Below are 15,927 nucleotides of genomic sequence, written 5' to 3'. Positions count from 1 at the left end.
CGTAAGTAGTTAATTCTGTTAGCAAAGAATCTAAAAATACATAAGCACAGTTTATTTTTATACTCATTTTAAGTTCAAATTTGGACGAAATTACATATAAAAAAACCTAGAATAACTATTTTAGTTATTTTGTTGTGATTGTATAATATTATTCGTGGGTACTTGAAACTTCTAAAGTATACTATTATGTCTATGATCGTATCACGGTTTGTTGCTGATGTATAACACGTTATAAGTACCTAATGGATATTGTGATATGATTAATTTGGAGTTTATTATAGGTACCTGTTATAGGTCAATTTTTTTTTTTAATACCATAGATATAGGTATAATATATCTTATACCTAGATTCAGTCTTCACTCAGAATCGTTTTTCTTATACAATGATATTCTATCATTGAATTCAAATTTAATACCATCCATTATACAGTGACCCACTTGTAACCTACTATACAGCAGAGCGACATCCACTTGCCCACCTTTTTTATGTTTATAAATACAAATTGTTTGTCCAATGAATCGTTTTAAAATTTATTTTAGTTATAAAATTTGGCATAAATTCTAGATATACAATAAAAAACTGGGGATATATCATTTAACTATCGAAAATTATATGAAATTCTCTTAAAATGTCGAAACATACAAAATTGAAATTAGTTACCTAAGTATTATAGGTAACACCGACCTATTTAGATTTGTATGTCAATGAAACCCATTTTTAGATAGGAAAAAATCATCTAAAACATTTAAAAAAAAATTAAGAAGTTAATTTCGAGGCTTACATTAATGTAGGTACAATAATATGTTTTATAACTGTATATTATGTGTGGCTTGGCGCGGCGCGTTGGCTGCTATCAGTCACGTATTGTGACTGAGAGCAAATAATAATGTCCGCTGCAGCATGCTCAGAGGCGTATACATGGGGTGATGTGGGGGTCACATACCCATTACCCTTCCCCCATAGGCCTTTTTAAGTTTTATCAAATAGTGTTCTTAGTGTTAGCGCGTAAAAAGAAATCATAAAAAAAAATGAAATTAATTGTGAACCAAAATAATTGTTTAATTTAGGGACGTAATTTAAACTTTTTGAAAAGTATGCTATCAAAAAAAAAAAAAAACATTTTCAGCTGACCAATATAAAATATATATTGTACTAAAGTTATTACAAAGAAATTTTTTTTTCGCTATGCTCGCAAATTGGAATCTTTATATGAATAATCTAATATATTTAAAATATATATAATAAATAAATATAAATATTTATAGACACTATTGTATCTAATTATAATATATTACCTATATTTTGTTATTTATTCTTTTAATTGCTACAGGATGTACTTCAGCTTATTTTTTTTTATTCGAAAATTATGTACTTGCCACTGCCGCTGTTACTAGTTACCGGATTGGTGGCCACCCGGGTTCGTATAGTAGCAAAAACCTTTTACACGTGTGCTTACCAACCTTAGCGTAACAAACCCTACCAACCTTAGTCCACAATCCCTACAATTAGGTAATTGCCCTATTCTCCGGGCTCAAGTTCAAAAAAAAAATGTATTTTTATTTATTACACATTAATCATCAGTACTTACAGTAAGTAGATAGTTTTGGTGGGCTCAAGGATTCGGTTTCCGCGGCGAACGTAGGACGCGCCATCTGTCGACGACTGAATTACAGATAGGTCCACGATCTAAGCGACAGCTGGCGGCGCTCTGCATAATATAATGATAACATCGTGCTGATAACGCACGCGCACTCCTTCGACTCCCCCGCACCGCTGCCGGGACAGACCGACCCCGTTACGATTTGCGATCACGACACTTTCGTCCACAACTCCCACACCACCTGCCGGGGACCATTACCGCGGTCGACAACCATTCCGCCACCACATTCCCCCTACCACCATTCGCCAATCATCGACACCGCCACCTTCACCACTCGCCGATCTTCATCATCATCACCTCCACCACTCGACAGTCACCACTACCGCTGTCCGGTCTAGTTGTGTCTTGTGTACGTACGTCCGAAGTCGTACGGTACTATATTATTATATCGTTTTACATTTTTCTACTTTGTTCCAGCTGCAGTGGTAGTCGTGATGTCCGCGGCCGCGTTCCAAATTTAACTCCGCACGCACGCACGCCGCACGGCACCTTGCTAAAACAATAACAACAAAAGAATACGCGACGTCCGACGATTTTTTCGCAAACAACCTTTTTTGATTTTAATAATATGCCGCGAAAGCCTCTTCGAGTATAATTTAATATCTACATTACAATGTCTGGTGTCGTCGGTGGTTCGTGACGCAAATATTTTTCGCCAGCCCTCCGGCGATTTGAAATTCATTCGGTTTCGACAAAAATATTAGGTAGATATACCTATAAGAAATAACAAAAAACTGGCTGTGCGCGCAATGACCGGTGCGCCAATGGTTATTCGGTATTCGGACGACTTCGTCGTCGTCGAGTCTTCGTCGTGACGACAGGTGGACGCGAACAGACTGTCGAGTGCCGATTGTTATCGGTCTGATTGTTTAGTGGCGCCACGGAGCAGAAGAGATTGATTGTTACGGTTCGCCGTTGTCTTGTGTATAAAAGAGTCCAAAGAGTCCGGGATTCGTTAACCGGTGCCGAAGACGTGTGACGGGATGGAAATCGATGAGCATCAGACGCCGACCGACGATGTCTTAGCCTCCGCAAATCACATCGACCGTTCTGCGATCGTAATATAGACCGACTACGAAGTCACTCGCGTAAGTGTTTACACATTTGATTAACAATAATAAATAATAACCATCGTTGGCAGCTGAAGTTTCATTTTTCAAAACAAAAAATGTTAAGTCTTTTCCCTGGCGTTGATCGCCTAACAGATGACAACTGTCTTGTGTCTGTATGCATAGTAAATTTATGTGATACAAATTTACTATCCTTACAGATAGATAGTCTTATCATTAAGTCTTAACAATTTGTCACAAGGTACTAGTCCCAAATCGTCTTGTCCAACATTATTGAAAGTGGTCTAAGAGGTTTGGCAGGATTTGGACACTGCTCTGGTGATTAGAGCAAAACCCATATAAATTTGATCTTTGAGTTTGAAGGTTTAATATTACGAATAAATTAATCACAGATCATGTGTAATTTAGCCTACTTTCAATATCCCCTTTCAGTACATTTTTAAACGTTGGCAGGTAGCTAATAATATTAAATTGAACTGCCCAATTATTGTTTTCTGCATGATTGACAAGCAAATTGGTCCTTGTTTCTATTATATTTTTTTCTAACAAATTGTGGTTATTCCTTTGCAGCCACCTATGCCATTAGAAAAAAAAAAATATAACAATCATGCCCATGGTGAGGCAATTATTTGTAGTCTACTTTCATTAGTAAATAAGTTGATAAAAATACCTACCTATTTAATTTCCAAACTAATCTTTTGTTTATTTCTATATAAAATGTATTTACTTTTTTAGGAACCGTTGTATTATACTAGGTATTAGGTATATGATAATCATATGATTTTATGTAAGAAATAAAACAAAAAATAAATTAATATATTAAATAACTATTTTTGTTACCTATATTTTTTTTCTAAATATAAATTATATTCAAATTGATTGCACACCTGGTAAAGTATAAGACACCTTGAACGTGTGACAATAAATTTTTTGACGCAGTGAATGTGTTAATCCAATACACACTAATAATACTTGAATCTTTTAGTTTATATCGGTATATGAAGACATTATTTATAACCTGTTGGTATAAAATATTAATTAGTATTTTATAATTAACTTATATATGTTATCATGATACTATGATATTAGGTATGTAACATAAAAGTTGTGATATAAAATAGCCAAAGTATAAAAAAGAGGAGATTTTACGTTTATACTTCGCTAGATTCAATGAAAAAATTTCTCAAGTTACTATTGTAAGTGGGCAGGATTAAATTGTTATTTTATTATTACTAATTTAAATATAATTTAGGCTTCAATTTTTTTTTTTTATATAAATCATAATGTATGTTACTTTAATCAGAAAAATATTATTTTTCCGCTAATTAATAATCTAGTATTAAAATTCAAATACATTAGGTACTGTTGTAATAAGAATTAATGTTTTTGTAATATATTGTTATTATGACTATTATTACTGATGAACTATATCTTGCAATCAACTGTCATGCATTAAATTATTTACGACTAAATTACAGGACACCATAATTTTAATACTACCTAGTACAGTAGTACATATTATTTGTATTTTTTGTAATTAATTATTTAAATTTAACAGTATCTTATAAATTTGGATTAAAAGTTATAGGTATTTATTATCGATCATAAAAACAAGAATACAAGATAACTTTAAAAAAAAAAGAACACTTATTTATGTACCTCGGTACACGTTTAACCAATATTTCATAGATAATACATAGGTACTATCTTTTTTTTTATTTGTAATGAAACAATTTCTTTACTATTCAATGGTAGTTGTGTGAACATTTATCATATTTCTCGACATTTAATGTCAAATAAGAAAATAAACCCTTTTAAAATTGAATGAAAAAGTTTAGAACTAGTGTAATACTGACACACCTACCTAATATAATTTATTTTATTAGATAAGTCACAATTTAGTTGTACGTGTAATGTGTATGGTGTATAATATATTTTAACTGTTATTTTAGAGATATTATGAATATACAAAATATTATACTATGCATAATCAATGATATTACATATTTTATTGCTACTTGTACATATGGTTTATATTCCTTAATTGCTAATATTTAATTTATAAAAATGAACTATTAAATTAAATTTGTTTTATAATATATCAAACATATATGTTAAATTTACCCACATTACTCACTAATCACATTGTGCTTATAAATTATAAATACTGGGATTTAGGAATTCTATTACAAATAAACATTAACCTACTTAAAATGGTTTTAATTTTAAAATAAGCATCTACCTCTAGTAAAGAATAAAAATTAATTAAATCCTTAATAATGATTGTTAATCTTGATAACCTGCAATTATTATAAACGATTATAACATTTATAAATTCAAGTTTTAAACAAGCTATTTATATTTTGAATACTTATTCATTTTTAACAATGAAATATTACTTATATTATAATTTTTTTAGAAGAATTTGGAAGTACTCACTTAAAAAAAATGTAAATGTAATTTTAAAGAAACTTAAAATGTAGCCCATTAGACTTTCTGATTCCATTTTCTATCAACTTATGAATATATTAAAAAAATATATATATATCTATACCTGTTTGATGATATGTTATGTAAGCCCTCCATAAACTACATATATGGCTTAGATTCTTGTTAGTAGGTAGGGCTTCAATGTTGCATTATTTGTTGTGTTCTGATGTTTCTGTACAGTAAAAAAAACTACATAGTAGGCATTACATAAACAAAATCATACTTATTACACTCAACAACACAGTTTCTTCAAATGTATTCTGTTTAATTAGAAATTAGATTTATAAATAAATAATAATTATCACAAAATAGTAACCTAAACAATAACTTAACTGTTTTATATTGACTAAAATTGCTAATTTAATCAAAATATTAAGATTAGGGATATGCTGGAGTATATAAACAATTTATTTAATTTAATGGTTCACTAAAAATGTAATGGGCCAATTGTGGGCCACTAAATCTTGTTTAAGGGACCATTAGCTCACTATTGATTCATTAAATGTTTTGTGCGACCCGGAAATAATATGTTATTTTTAACTTTAATTATTAAAGGGCAATTTACTTAAGAGTACCTACTATATTTTAATGAATTAATAGTTAATATTTATGTCAATGAACAGCGGTTCCCAAATATTGATTTTCCTCATCATATGTGTAAATATGTTGCCTATGCCTTTCAATAACTTACCCCTAAATTAGGTAGATTAAAAATATAAATATACCTTACAGTAAAGCCAATACAATTTAATGCATCATACTTATAGATATTGGCATATTGTGGTTGAGGGCCTATAACTATAAAACAAAAACTTTCCTATTTTGTCGGCTAAACAAATTATATACATTTTAAACATGAAAGTGTTAATAATTTAATAATATTAAATCAGAGCCTTCCTTGGTTGTCACTGGTTATAGTTTGGAAATTGTTGATTTGTATTATGTATATATTTTGATAATTAGGCGCCAGATGTAGTTTTTGTTTTAAAATTCTTACTTTATTTATATTTACAGAAGAAGACTTCACTGTCAAATATACCAAAATGTCTTCCCAAGTAGATTACCAATGGTAGGGGATAAATTACTATATATTATTTTATCAAAAATTATTTAAAATACCCATTTTAATTAAGTCAAATTATTTAATTTTTTTCAGGGCATATACAATAATGGATTCATCTCGGGTGTCCACATTTTTGATATCTATTCTGTTAATTGTTTATGGCAGTTTCAGGTTAATAAATATTAATTAAATAATACACCTACATGTTTGCTCCAACTTTGTTTGCAATATATTTAGCATTATTTTTATATTTTATACCTTTTCAGATCTTTAAATATGGAACAGGAAGCCAGAGAAAGAGAAAAAGAAAAATCTAAGAACTCCAACGGAAGCTCTGTGTGCTTAACAGATATTAGTAAGCAAAAACAAGGTTAACATGCTTTAAAATAATTTCATTTCAGTATTTTACAACATTGAGTGTCCATAAAATGTATAAAAATGTTTCTTAGACTTTTGTATCCGTTAAAATTAGTTATAGGTAATATTTTTTTTTTTTTTTACTTTATCATCCAAATAAACTAAAATAATTTGAATTTCTTAAAATTTTCTGGACTCTAATATGCTCTGAAACTGATGGTATTGTTTTGTAAATTAATTGTTATATCAAAATAAAACATGCTTGTAATTAATGAATTATTTGTTTTTTTTTTATTTCATAGATGTTCAAACACTGGATACTATGCAAGCTTTGTGTTTGCCTCTGGGAGCTTCAATATCACTGTTAGTAATGTTTTTCTTTTTTGATTCTATGCAAATGTTATTTGCTATATGCACTGCAAGTAAGTTGGTCTTTTGTTGTATTGAGTAAATATTATGTTCAATTTCCATATTTCAGTGCATCAATGCATCATGACATAAAGTTATATCTCTTATATAATAACTTGATTTAACTATTTTATAATTGTTGATTGTTAATTATTATTTAACTTGACTTTTAATCTTATTAAAAGAGTTTTAATCATAATAATATTATATTGGAAGTAAAAAATAGAAAGTACAGAAATCATGTCTGTTATTTGATTATGTCATACATACTAAATTACAACTTGTACATAATCAGGTTTTCATTTCTATTATTAAGGGGATTAAAAGTGTCTATTTACTTTTTTTTTATCACACAAATAGATATGCAATATAGAAATTAATAAAAGTATATTTCCAATATACCAATTGAAATAATAATATAATAAAAATTCTAAAAATAGATTCTAATTTGTCGTGAAGTTTAAACGCTGGTGAAGTGACTTTTGGCAATATTTTGTATTCCTTTACTTTAAGTTTATCAACCAATTGAATATGATGGCAATTTTTTATGTTAAAATTGCTCTAATTTTCTTTGTTGCGACTTATAGATACAATTGAAAGTGTAGAAAAGTTAATATCATCTAGACTGCTTGAAAAAATAAAATTTTATATTTAAAAACCTTATCGCATCATAAGATCAAATTATATCTCAGGTGGAAATAAAATACAAAACTTATATCTACATTTTTATACACTGGTGTTAAAAAGAGATTAAAAGTCATTGCTTCCTATCCTCATAAACATATTTTTTTGTCCTTGGATTATAAAACGAATTGTATTTGAACAAAAAAAAAAATACAAATACAAATTTGTTTACAAACTAAAAATTCTTCACAAATATCTCATTACCTCTAATTTTATGCTGTTATAGAAAGAATATTTTAATTCCCATAACTATCTTTTTTTGTTTCAGTTATTGCTACTGTTGCATTGGCGTTTCTTCTGCTGCCCATGTGTCAGTACATTATTAATCCTTGCTCGGATGGAAACAAGTAAATTTACATTTCAAAAAATACTCTTATTCAGTTTTACTATAGTTAAAATATTTTTTTTTTTTAGGATCTCTTTCGGTATATGTGGTCGTTTTACTATGGCTGAGCTGTTGTCTTTTTCAATGGCATTGTTTATAGTTTGTATCTGGGTACTGACTGGACATTGGCTGCTAATGGACGGTGAGTGCTGAATAGTACATAAATACACTAATTAATTTTAAATGTTTTAGATTTTAATTTCTTCTAACTGTAAATGATAATAATATGAAATAAAAATCAAGATATAAATTTGCTTCAATAACGTTAAATGACAATTTTTTTTCTTTAATTTAAAGTACAATTTATCATTTTTATATTAATATATTTGTAGAAACTGTTTCAAAATAGAATACTAAAAAAATGATTGTTCAATTTTTGTAGCAATGGGAATGGGACTCTGTGTAGCATTTATTGCCTTTGTCCGACTTCCTAGTCTTAAAGTGTCCACTCTTCTGTTGACTGGTCTTTTGATTTATGATGTTTTCTGGGTGTTTTTCTCGTCATACATATTTAACACCAACGTTATGGTCAAAGTGAGCATTACATATGCGTCTGTTAAAAATTGCTAAAATATTTATTGTTGCGTTGTATATTAAAATAGGTGGCAACAAGATCAGCAGAAAATCCTGTCGGAGTAGTGGCTCGAAAGTTACACATTGGCGGAGTTGCCAAAGAAGCACCAAGGTTATCTCTTCCTGGAAAATTAGTGTTTCCCAGTATTCATAATGGGCGATTCTCAATGCTTGGGCTCGGGGATATAGTGAGTTATACTTTTATATTAATTTATTATTCATTAATTTAAGTATTCAGGTGAATAACTATCGTTATTGTTTGCTGTTGCAGGTTATGCCGGGTCTATTACTGTGTTTCGTAATGCGGTATGATGCATATAAGAAATCTCAGCTTCTACATTTCGGGGAAACTGGTGTTCCACCTCCAAGACATCTTGGCAGAATAAGGCAAGAGAATATCTTATTATGAAATCGTAATATTTGTGAAAAACAAAAAGATAACATTGTTCATTTTTGTTTTGTTCTCTGTAGTTACTTCCACTGTTCGCTAATCGGATACTTTCTGGGCCTAGTTACCGCTACAGTGTCTTCGGAAATTTTTAAAGCAGCTCAGCCAGCACTACTCTATCTAGTTCCATTTACACTGTTGCCTCTTCTGACCATGGCTTATTTAAAGGTAATATTTATACTCCCATTGAGTGTAAAATGTTTGGTTTTTTTTTAAATATCTATTAATTAACATTTTAAATAATAATTGTTTAGGGTGATTTAAGAAGAATGTGGAGTGAACCATTTATAATACAACAGCCTTCCAAACATATGGACGTATAGTCTGCGGTAGCATTTACTACTATTATGTATATTTATTTTTAGAACCATTTTTGTACAATTTTCTCTTTTAATTATTTTGTATAATAGATCTATATAATATGGTTTGCCCTTTCTACTTGAAGGGATATTTAAAAATACAATGATAGGTCCATGTTTTCTGAAACCAAGGTATACTTTTACAAATTATTTCTTTTCCAAATATGATTTTTTTATCGATTGAGAGATTGTGATGTTTGTTAAATTCCATCTTGAGTTTCCATTTATGCACTCATAGATGACACATAATATGCCGATCAAATATATATAATATAATATTTATACTTATACATTTTTTCATACTATATAAACTTTTCGTTAGGAAGGGACTTGTCTTGTTAGTTTTAAATAATGGAGGTGGCTAAGTGTTAAAACTTTTAAATAAATCACTAATTATTATTACTGCCCTTCAAAGTATCAACTATCCACTGCTTAAAAAGTATACAATATACATATTTTAATTTTTCAGCAAATTACGAGATCTGTTTATTATAATTGTTATTAAATAATATTTCATTAAGAATATTTAAAGATTCATACCGATGTTTTTCAAAGTAAGATTTTTTTCTTTAATTTTATTTTATACTATTTTTTGCTATTGTGGAAAATATTTAGAAAAGCTAGATTTTTTAGTTTTTAACAATAATATTTAATTGAATGTAACAGTTTAGGCCATTGTATTTGCACAATTTATGCAGCTATAAAGTTTTCTGGAATCTCTAATGTGTTTAGAAAATATTGTTTAGAGTTTTTGATTTGAGATTTATTTGTGCGATATGAATTCGATTTTTGACAAGAGTTTGTTATCAAACTAAATGAATGACGAGAAGTTTACCTAAGACTGATTTATTTTCTTTTTTCTTTAGTATTATTATATTTTTTTTTTATTTTGAGCAAAATACCTAAATTGTATTATCTGAAATGTGTTTATTATTACTAATCATTGTATTGTATCATATTTATTTTAAGATCTATATAATGTCTCACTAAATGTATTCGTAACTCATATTTGTTTTTGAGAAGCTAAATTCAAATACGTAGTTTCCTATAGCATATTATTATACCAATTTTATATATATATATTTTTTTCATTATATATAATTATATTTGATTAATCTTCTGTTTATTATTGTATATATTATAGATTCTAATCTATCTCTCATCTTGTCGACCACCTGGTTTTAAGTTAAATTGTCTTTATATTACGTTATTAATTGTCCTACTGTATTAAGTTTACTATACATACAATACGCATAAATAAGTACATATTGTATGCATCATATTATTATTAATATTATATTTAATTGATGACAAAAAATGTACGAAAGTTTTTGATTCAAAACAAATAGGAATTGTAATTATTTTGAAGATAAATTATAGCGCTTCATTCGCTATTATAGCTGTGACGTTTTAAATATATCGAAAGTATGCCTTTTTGTTTCTTTGACGTAAAATGTAATTTCCTCTCTATAATGGTCTCTTTGAATAAGTTAAGTAACCCATGCCACTGTTTTATTTTATACCCTTTTTTGTGGCTGTGATGTTAAAATAATATTATAGCAATAGTTAATTCACTTTTAACAAACGGCAAGAAGTAATGTCTAGTATAGATTATTATTATTTTTTCTCCAAAAATTTATACTTGATATAATAAATTGTTATACTATATTATTATATTATTACTAAATGTTAGTGATCAACAATAATAATATGGCTCGTTGAACGAAGATACGTCTGAATAGGTACACATAGTACTGTGTTATAATTTTGTCTTTTGTTTATATATTCGATAAATATTATGTACGTCAGCCATAAGCCAAAAAAATTAATGATAAATAAAAACAAATACATGTGATAATATTGTTCTATTCTAGAAATAGTTTATAATTTTTTACCCGTTCGTGTGGATTACCAAACGCTCTTGTGACCCACAATTACTTTGAATTTGTAAATTAATATAGAAAATTTTTGGTATTTTTTTTTTTTTTTGTTACACTGATATTATATTATGTTAATAAAACTTACGTGATGTTTTACTGAAAACAAATGTATTTTTTCCAATTATAAATGAGATATTATCCACAAAACTCGGAAGAAAAACTAGTCGATTACATCTAGCTCGTGATTATATTTTGGTCTCAAGGAATTATGTTGAGGGTAAAGTGGTTTTGTTTGTTCCAGCAGCCATCCTTTGATTTCAGATGTAATTTACCATACCATTAATTATTGGACATTTCTTGATGTATTTACTATGCACCTTCTGACTATGATTTAGTTTATGTAAGGTTTTTACCTCACCATCTATGTGGACATTTAAGTCTTAATTCAGAAGCTGGATATGGTGACTGGTGGGTACTCAACTGGGCCTAAGCTGATGTAAATTTGAGCCAATTTAATTAAAGTATGTATTAGTGTTTTTGATAATAACTGTATACTGTAATTAAGTAATAAAAAAAAGAGGAAGAAACACCAAATAGTGTTAAACCACTCTATTCTTCTATTTTAATATTAGCCCAACATTTGGGCCGATTCACCGATTTATATTTCCAGTATGCCCCTAATAAGGACTCGGCTTGGAAACATATGTTACCTACACAAAACAAAATATGCCATAAGAAGCTCGTAGACCGTTATCTGTGGTCTTCATCAGAAACCTAGTGTACCTCTCGGCCTCGTATGTTGCACAAAGAAATAAATCATAGTCTGCGATAATCGACGTATGTGTGATATTCAATTTATTTACAGCATTTAATAGTAATCTTAAATATTTATAAAATAATTAATATAATATGATAGGTATATACAAACAATTTCTAAATGGGACATCGTCATGATGTTATGCATTCGTTAAACATGGCCGGGAACCAGTATGAGAATTCGCCTTCATTTTGACTATCAACCCAGCACAGGCCTTCGATCACCATTTGACTGATGGCATTAACTGCCCTCGTCTCTTCCCAATTGAGTTGTACTTTGAGGGACGAGAGACTGACACATGGGCTGCCAGAAGAAGATAGCAGTTTAAGCACGGCTGTTTGATCCATGCTCAGTTCTCCGGGCACAGACTGCACCATATACTGGCCCTTGCCGACAGGTATCACACAAAAACCGTTGCCAAATATCTTTAGCTTCTTGGCAGCACACAGTAAGTCGTCGACCGTGATTTCTTGATGCTGTATATTACGACCTCTGGCTTTTATCTGGAAAACGAACGGTATGGTTTAAGTGGAAGCCGAAAAATTTAGGGGGGTAGGTACGGTTATGACAGATAAGCTACTGTCAAACGATTTCAAAAATAAATAAAACACCTAAAATCGCAAAACACTCACCAGACGATCCCTTAACTCGTCCAACCCAATGATACCCCCGTTTTTATAACTGGTCGCCATGCACACTTCGACGATTTGAACAGCCAATTCGTAGTAAAAATCACCAATACCCAGGACGGACCAAAAGCCTTTACCCGAGGCCAATGGATCGACGCCAATGGACGAGCACATTTCTTGAAACTGTCGCCTGAATTGTGAGTTCTTCTTGATTTCGTTTTTGTACTTGGTGGCAAATTCCTCCAAATTCCCGCGGAACACTTCCATTTGTTTGGTCATCTGTTCAAACTGATTCTCTTGAATAACCGTCCCTTTGTCTTTATACTTTTCTTGTTCCAATTTTTGTTTCTGAATGGCACCGACCCCGGCTCGCCGCCTCATTTTTAAAAAGCAGTGCTTGAAATATAAGCAAATCCAACTATAGACGTGTCTCCACTTGGTAGTTCTATGTTGATATGCAGTCTGCTGCAGTGCTGCTGACTGACCGCTGAGTGCAGGCGTGCAGCGCTGACAGATGCAGCAGCTGCATAATATTATGATTATGACGACTGTTATCAGCGTTATGCTTATCGTTATCACATACCGCCGGCTCGTCAGGTGTTTTTTTCATAGTCACGCCGTGCCGCCGTCGTTGGTCGTCAGTCGTTACAAATTACAATCGTGCCTTGATTCTACCTTAACCTATTACATATTATCATAGTACTTACTTGTCATTCGTAAAAAACAATGTTCTGCTTGACTGCGATTCGTGCGTGTAGGCCGTGGCCGTCAGTCGTCGCGGCCGTGACCAAACGTCAAGGCCTGAACACACGGAGTTCGCCTGCCATGGCCGCGGCCCAAGCGCAGAGCGGCATGAAAAAGCGCACCCAACGCCGGAAGCCGGCAGTCGTGGAAGACACGGGTCAGCGACAGGGCGTAAGTCGTCGTTAATATCAGTTTTATCCTTGGGGGTGGGGTGGCTGGGGGAGGTGTATACTTGCGCTGTGGTTGCCAATGCCGGTCGGTCCTAATCAGTTCTCGAATTGGGATATTATATTACGTAGAACTTTAGAAGAGCTCAATCTAACGATTTAAAAACTGCGATCCAAGTAAAAAATTATTCAACACATAGGCTTTGCTCATCACATCCTCCAAGCATCATTAAATTTGTCACCTACCTATCTAAATATAAATTTCACAGTTCACACTGCACCAACTTTGGCACAATCGGTGCAGTTTATAGACTGCGATTACGCGATCGTTTTCTTATTCTGATGGCTAAACCACTCTTTTATAGTGCATGAAATAACTAATAAGAATAAAGAACTGTATCTTATTAGGATGAATTTAAGCCAATGCATTTTTAACAAAATATTTAGTTAATACCTATTATTAACCATACACAGTGACAATGTGACATTAATATGCTCACTTTCATTTTTTTCAAAATCCAATTTTTTGAATTTTTAAATATAGGTATCTAATTAAAAATTAAAGATCATAATTTCAAATACCTTGCTACTTGAAATGTTTTTACCATAGTAGTATAGGAGTGTCCTATGGAGATACAAACTGCTGTTTTTAAAATGAGAACAGTGGGGGTTTTATAATTTGAATAATATAAATTTGTATAGTTCTTAAGTAGTTCGGAAAATCCCAAGAATTGAATAAATTCATTATTAAAGAAAAACGGAGTTGAGCATTTGAATAATTTTCCGGCCCTGCATTAAAAGAATTTGAAAGCTGTGGTACCCGTAGCTGGTATAATAAATTATAAAAAATGAATTAACTTTTTTTAACGGAATTATATTTTCCTTCTTATTCTAAATTTAAACTTTTCGAGTTAAATAACTTACTTATAACTGGACTTTCTTAACTTTGACTCAACTCGTTAGTCGTCGTTACTCGGTTAATTAACTCGCCGCGTGCCTTTGTGATACCCATAAATTATGTAGTGTAGGTACCATAAAACAATATTATATTATACAATTTATACGTACTTGACGTATATCCTTTAGTTTTGGTGTGTGTCGGCGTTCACGACTGCCGAAGAGTTTCGCCTGGAACAGCTGTCGGCGGCGCTGTCCAAGACGAACATGTACGAGCCCACGTGCCTGTACAGCGGTTCCGACGAAAGCGAAGGTGAGCGAGATAACGTTTTGAAACAATCCTTGGAGATGACGACATTATTCGTTTTCGATAATATTTGATCTGAAATATACCATGACATAAGATTTACTAGATATACCTACTAGGTATACCTACTATACGTCCAACCATACCATACCATGATACATAATGTAGGTAACTTGTGACCTCTGGTGGTATCTTTCATGTAAAAGGTACAGAACTATTTTACTGTCAAATCCCAAGTCAATCTGTAATTATTATAATATGTGCAGGTATAGTGAGTTATAGCCTTAAATTAAGTCTTTATTATTAACGTGAGGTGTATGAGGGGATCATCCATAACTGCAATAGTTTTGATACAACATTTAAATCGCCCCATTGGTGTAGAATCTAGATTCGTATACCGCGGGGGAGTGGGGAAGGTCAGTAAGACCTTTGGTCTTGGGCCAGGACTCGATCTCACGCGAGATCTCCACTAAAGTTCCAAAAAAAAAAAAACAATTAACTGCACATTAGTGGGAAAAATATTATGATTAAAATAGTAGTTGTTGGTAACAAGTAAATTTATTGTTATTTTATTGTAAATAACTGATTTGCATATACGATAGTCTATTTATGCGGGTCCTTAATAATATCTTCGAAGACAGTAAATTATATTAATAGGACACGATATTTGAAGCTCTGCAATATTGTTTTGGCCTAATAATTTTGTATAAGAAATAAATAACTAAGAAATTATAAAATATTTATAAATTAGGGCTACTTAACACTAAAATAGTAAATATAAGATGACTAATATAATATACATAACTAGCTGATCCCGTGCACTTCGTTGCCCGTTAAATGTACCAACTCTATTTGACCATTGGCGAACCTAGGGGGGGGTGCACAGGGGACTTGTGCACCCCCAAGTTTAAAATTGTGCACCCCCCAAAATATAAAATACTTAATCTATAATATTTTGATTATTTTGAAGTAAAAATTATCATAAATA

The 15,927-nt window shown here is 31.1% G+C and overlaps 3 protein-coding genes across 4 annotated transcripts in view; 2 read left to right on the top strand and 1 right to left on the bottom strand.

Annotated features, from left to right (window-relative positions):
- Nucleotides 1–1,852: 1,852 nt before the first annotated feature.
- LOC100168130 (signal peptide peptidase-like 3) lies at nucleotides 1,853–10,939 on the top strand. 2 transcript variants are annotated; one of them, XM_008186511.3, is made up of 13 exons: nucleotides 1,853–2,010; nucleotides 2,079–2,749; nucleotides 6,236–6,290; nucleotides 6,378–6,455; nucleotides 6,551–6,654; nucleotides 6,944–7,063; nucleotides 8,002–8,080; nucleotides 8,148–8,260; nucleotides 8,501–8,652; nucleotides 8,721–8,879; nucleotides 8,963–9,078; nucleotides 9,163–9,307; nucleotides 9,394–10,939. In XM_008186511.3, the coding sequence occupies exons 3-13, from the start codon at nucleotides 6,265–6,267 to the stop codon at nucleotides 9,460–9,462; spliced, it is 1,161 nt and encodes a 386-aa protein (XP_008184733.1). In that variant the 5' UTR covers nucleotides 1,853–2,010; nucleotides 2,079–2,749; nucleotides 6,236–6,264; the 3' UTR covers nucleotides 9,463–10,939. The 2 variants fall into 2 exon arrangements, with proteins under 2 accessions (XP_008184733.1, XP_008184735.1); XM_008186513.3 differs by having other exon boundaries at nucleotides 1,853–2,749; nucleotides 6,551–6,639.
- Nucleotides 10,940–12,218: 1,279 nt separating this feature from the next.
- LOC100163325 (ELL complex EAP30 subunit-like) lies at nucleotides 12,219–13,281 on the bottom strand. Its single transcript, NM_001162694.2, has 2 exons — nucleotides 12,828–13,281; nucleotides 12,219–12,698 (listed from the first exon to the last, which is right to left on the bottom strand). The coding sequence occupies exons 1-2, from the start codon at nucleotides 13,203–13,205 to the stop codon at nucleotides 12,327–12,329; spliced, it is 750 nt and encodes a 249-aa protein (NP_001156166.1). The 5' UTR covers nucleotides 13,206–13,281; the 3' UTR covers nucleotides 12,219–12,326.
- A 142-nt stretch (nucleotides 13,282–13,423) lies between these two features.
- Nucleotides 13,424–15,927, top strand: part of LOC100164482 (required for meiotic nuclear division protein 1 homolog) — an 8,193-nt gene continuing 5,689 nt past the window's right edge. Inside the window, exons 1-2 of the mRNA XM_008186514.3 lie at nucleotides 13,424–13,739; nucleotides 14,822–14,945. Coding sequence (XP_008184736.1) covers nucleotides 13,551–13,739; nucleotides 14,822–14,945 — 313 coding nt within the window. The 5' untranslated portion in view covers nucleotides 13,424–13,550. The remainder of the gene's footprint in view (nucleotides 13,740–14,821; nucleotides 14,946–15,927) is intronic.

This window comes from Acyrthosiphon pisum, chromosome A3 (assembly GCF_005508785.2).
Source record: "Acyrthosiphon pisum isolate AL4f chromosome A3, pea_aphid_22Mar2018_4r6ur, whole genome shotgun sequence".
Taxonomy (NCBI): Eukaryota; Metazoa; Arthropoda; class Insecta; order Hemiptera; family Aphididae; genus Acyrthosiphon; species Acyrthosiphon pisum.
The sequence above is the reverse complement of the archived record's forward strand: the minus strand, read 5'-3'. Positions and strand labels throughout refer to the sequence as shown.

Bases quoted from the DNA above. Each gene is read 5' to 3' on its own strand.
- LOC100163325 (NM_001162694.2), bottom strand. From the start codon at position 13,205: ATGAGGCGGCGAGCCGGGGTCGGTGCCATTCAGAAACAAAAATTGGAA. The intron at 12,699-12,827 runs GTGAGTGTTTTG...TTCGTTTTCCAG, and splicing joins ACGAGTTAAGGGATCGTCTG to ATAAAAGCCAGAGGTCGTAA.
- LOC100168130 (XM_008186511.3), top strand. From the start codon at position 6,265: ATGTCTTCCCAAGTAGATTACCAATG. The intron at 6,655-6,943 runs GTTAACATGCTT...TTTATTTCATAG, and splicing joins TATTAGTAAGCAAAAACAAG to ATGTTCAAACACTGGATACT. The intron at 9,308-9,393 runs GTAATATTTATA...ATAATTGTTTAG, and splicing joins TGACCATGGCTTATTTAAAG to GGTGATTTAAGAAGAATGTG.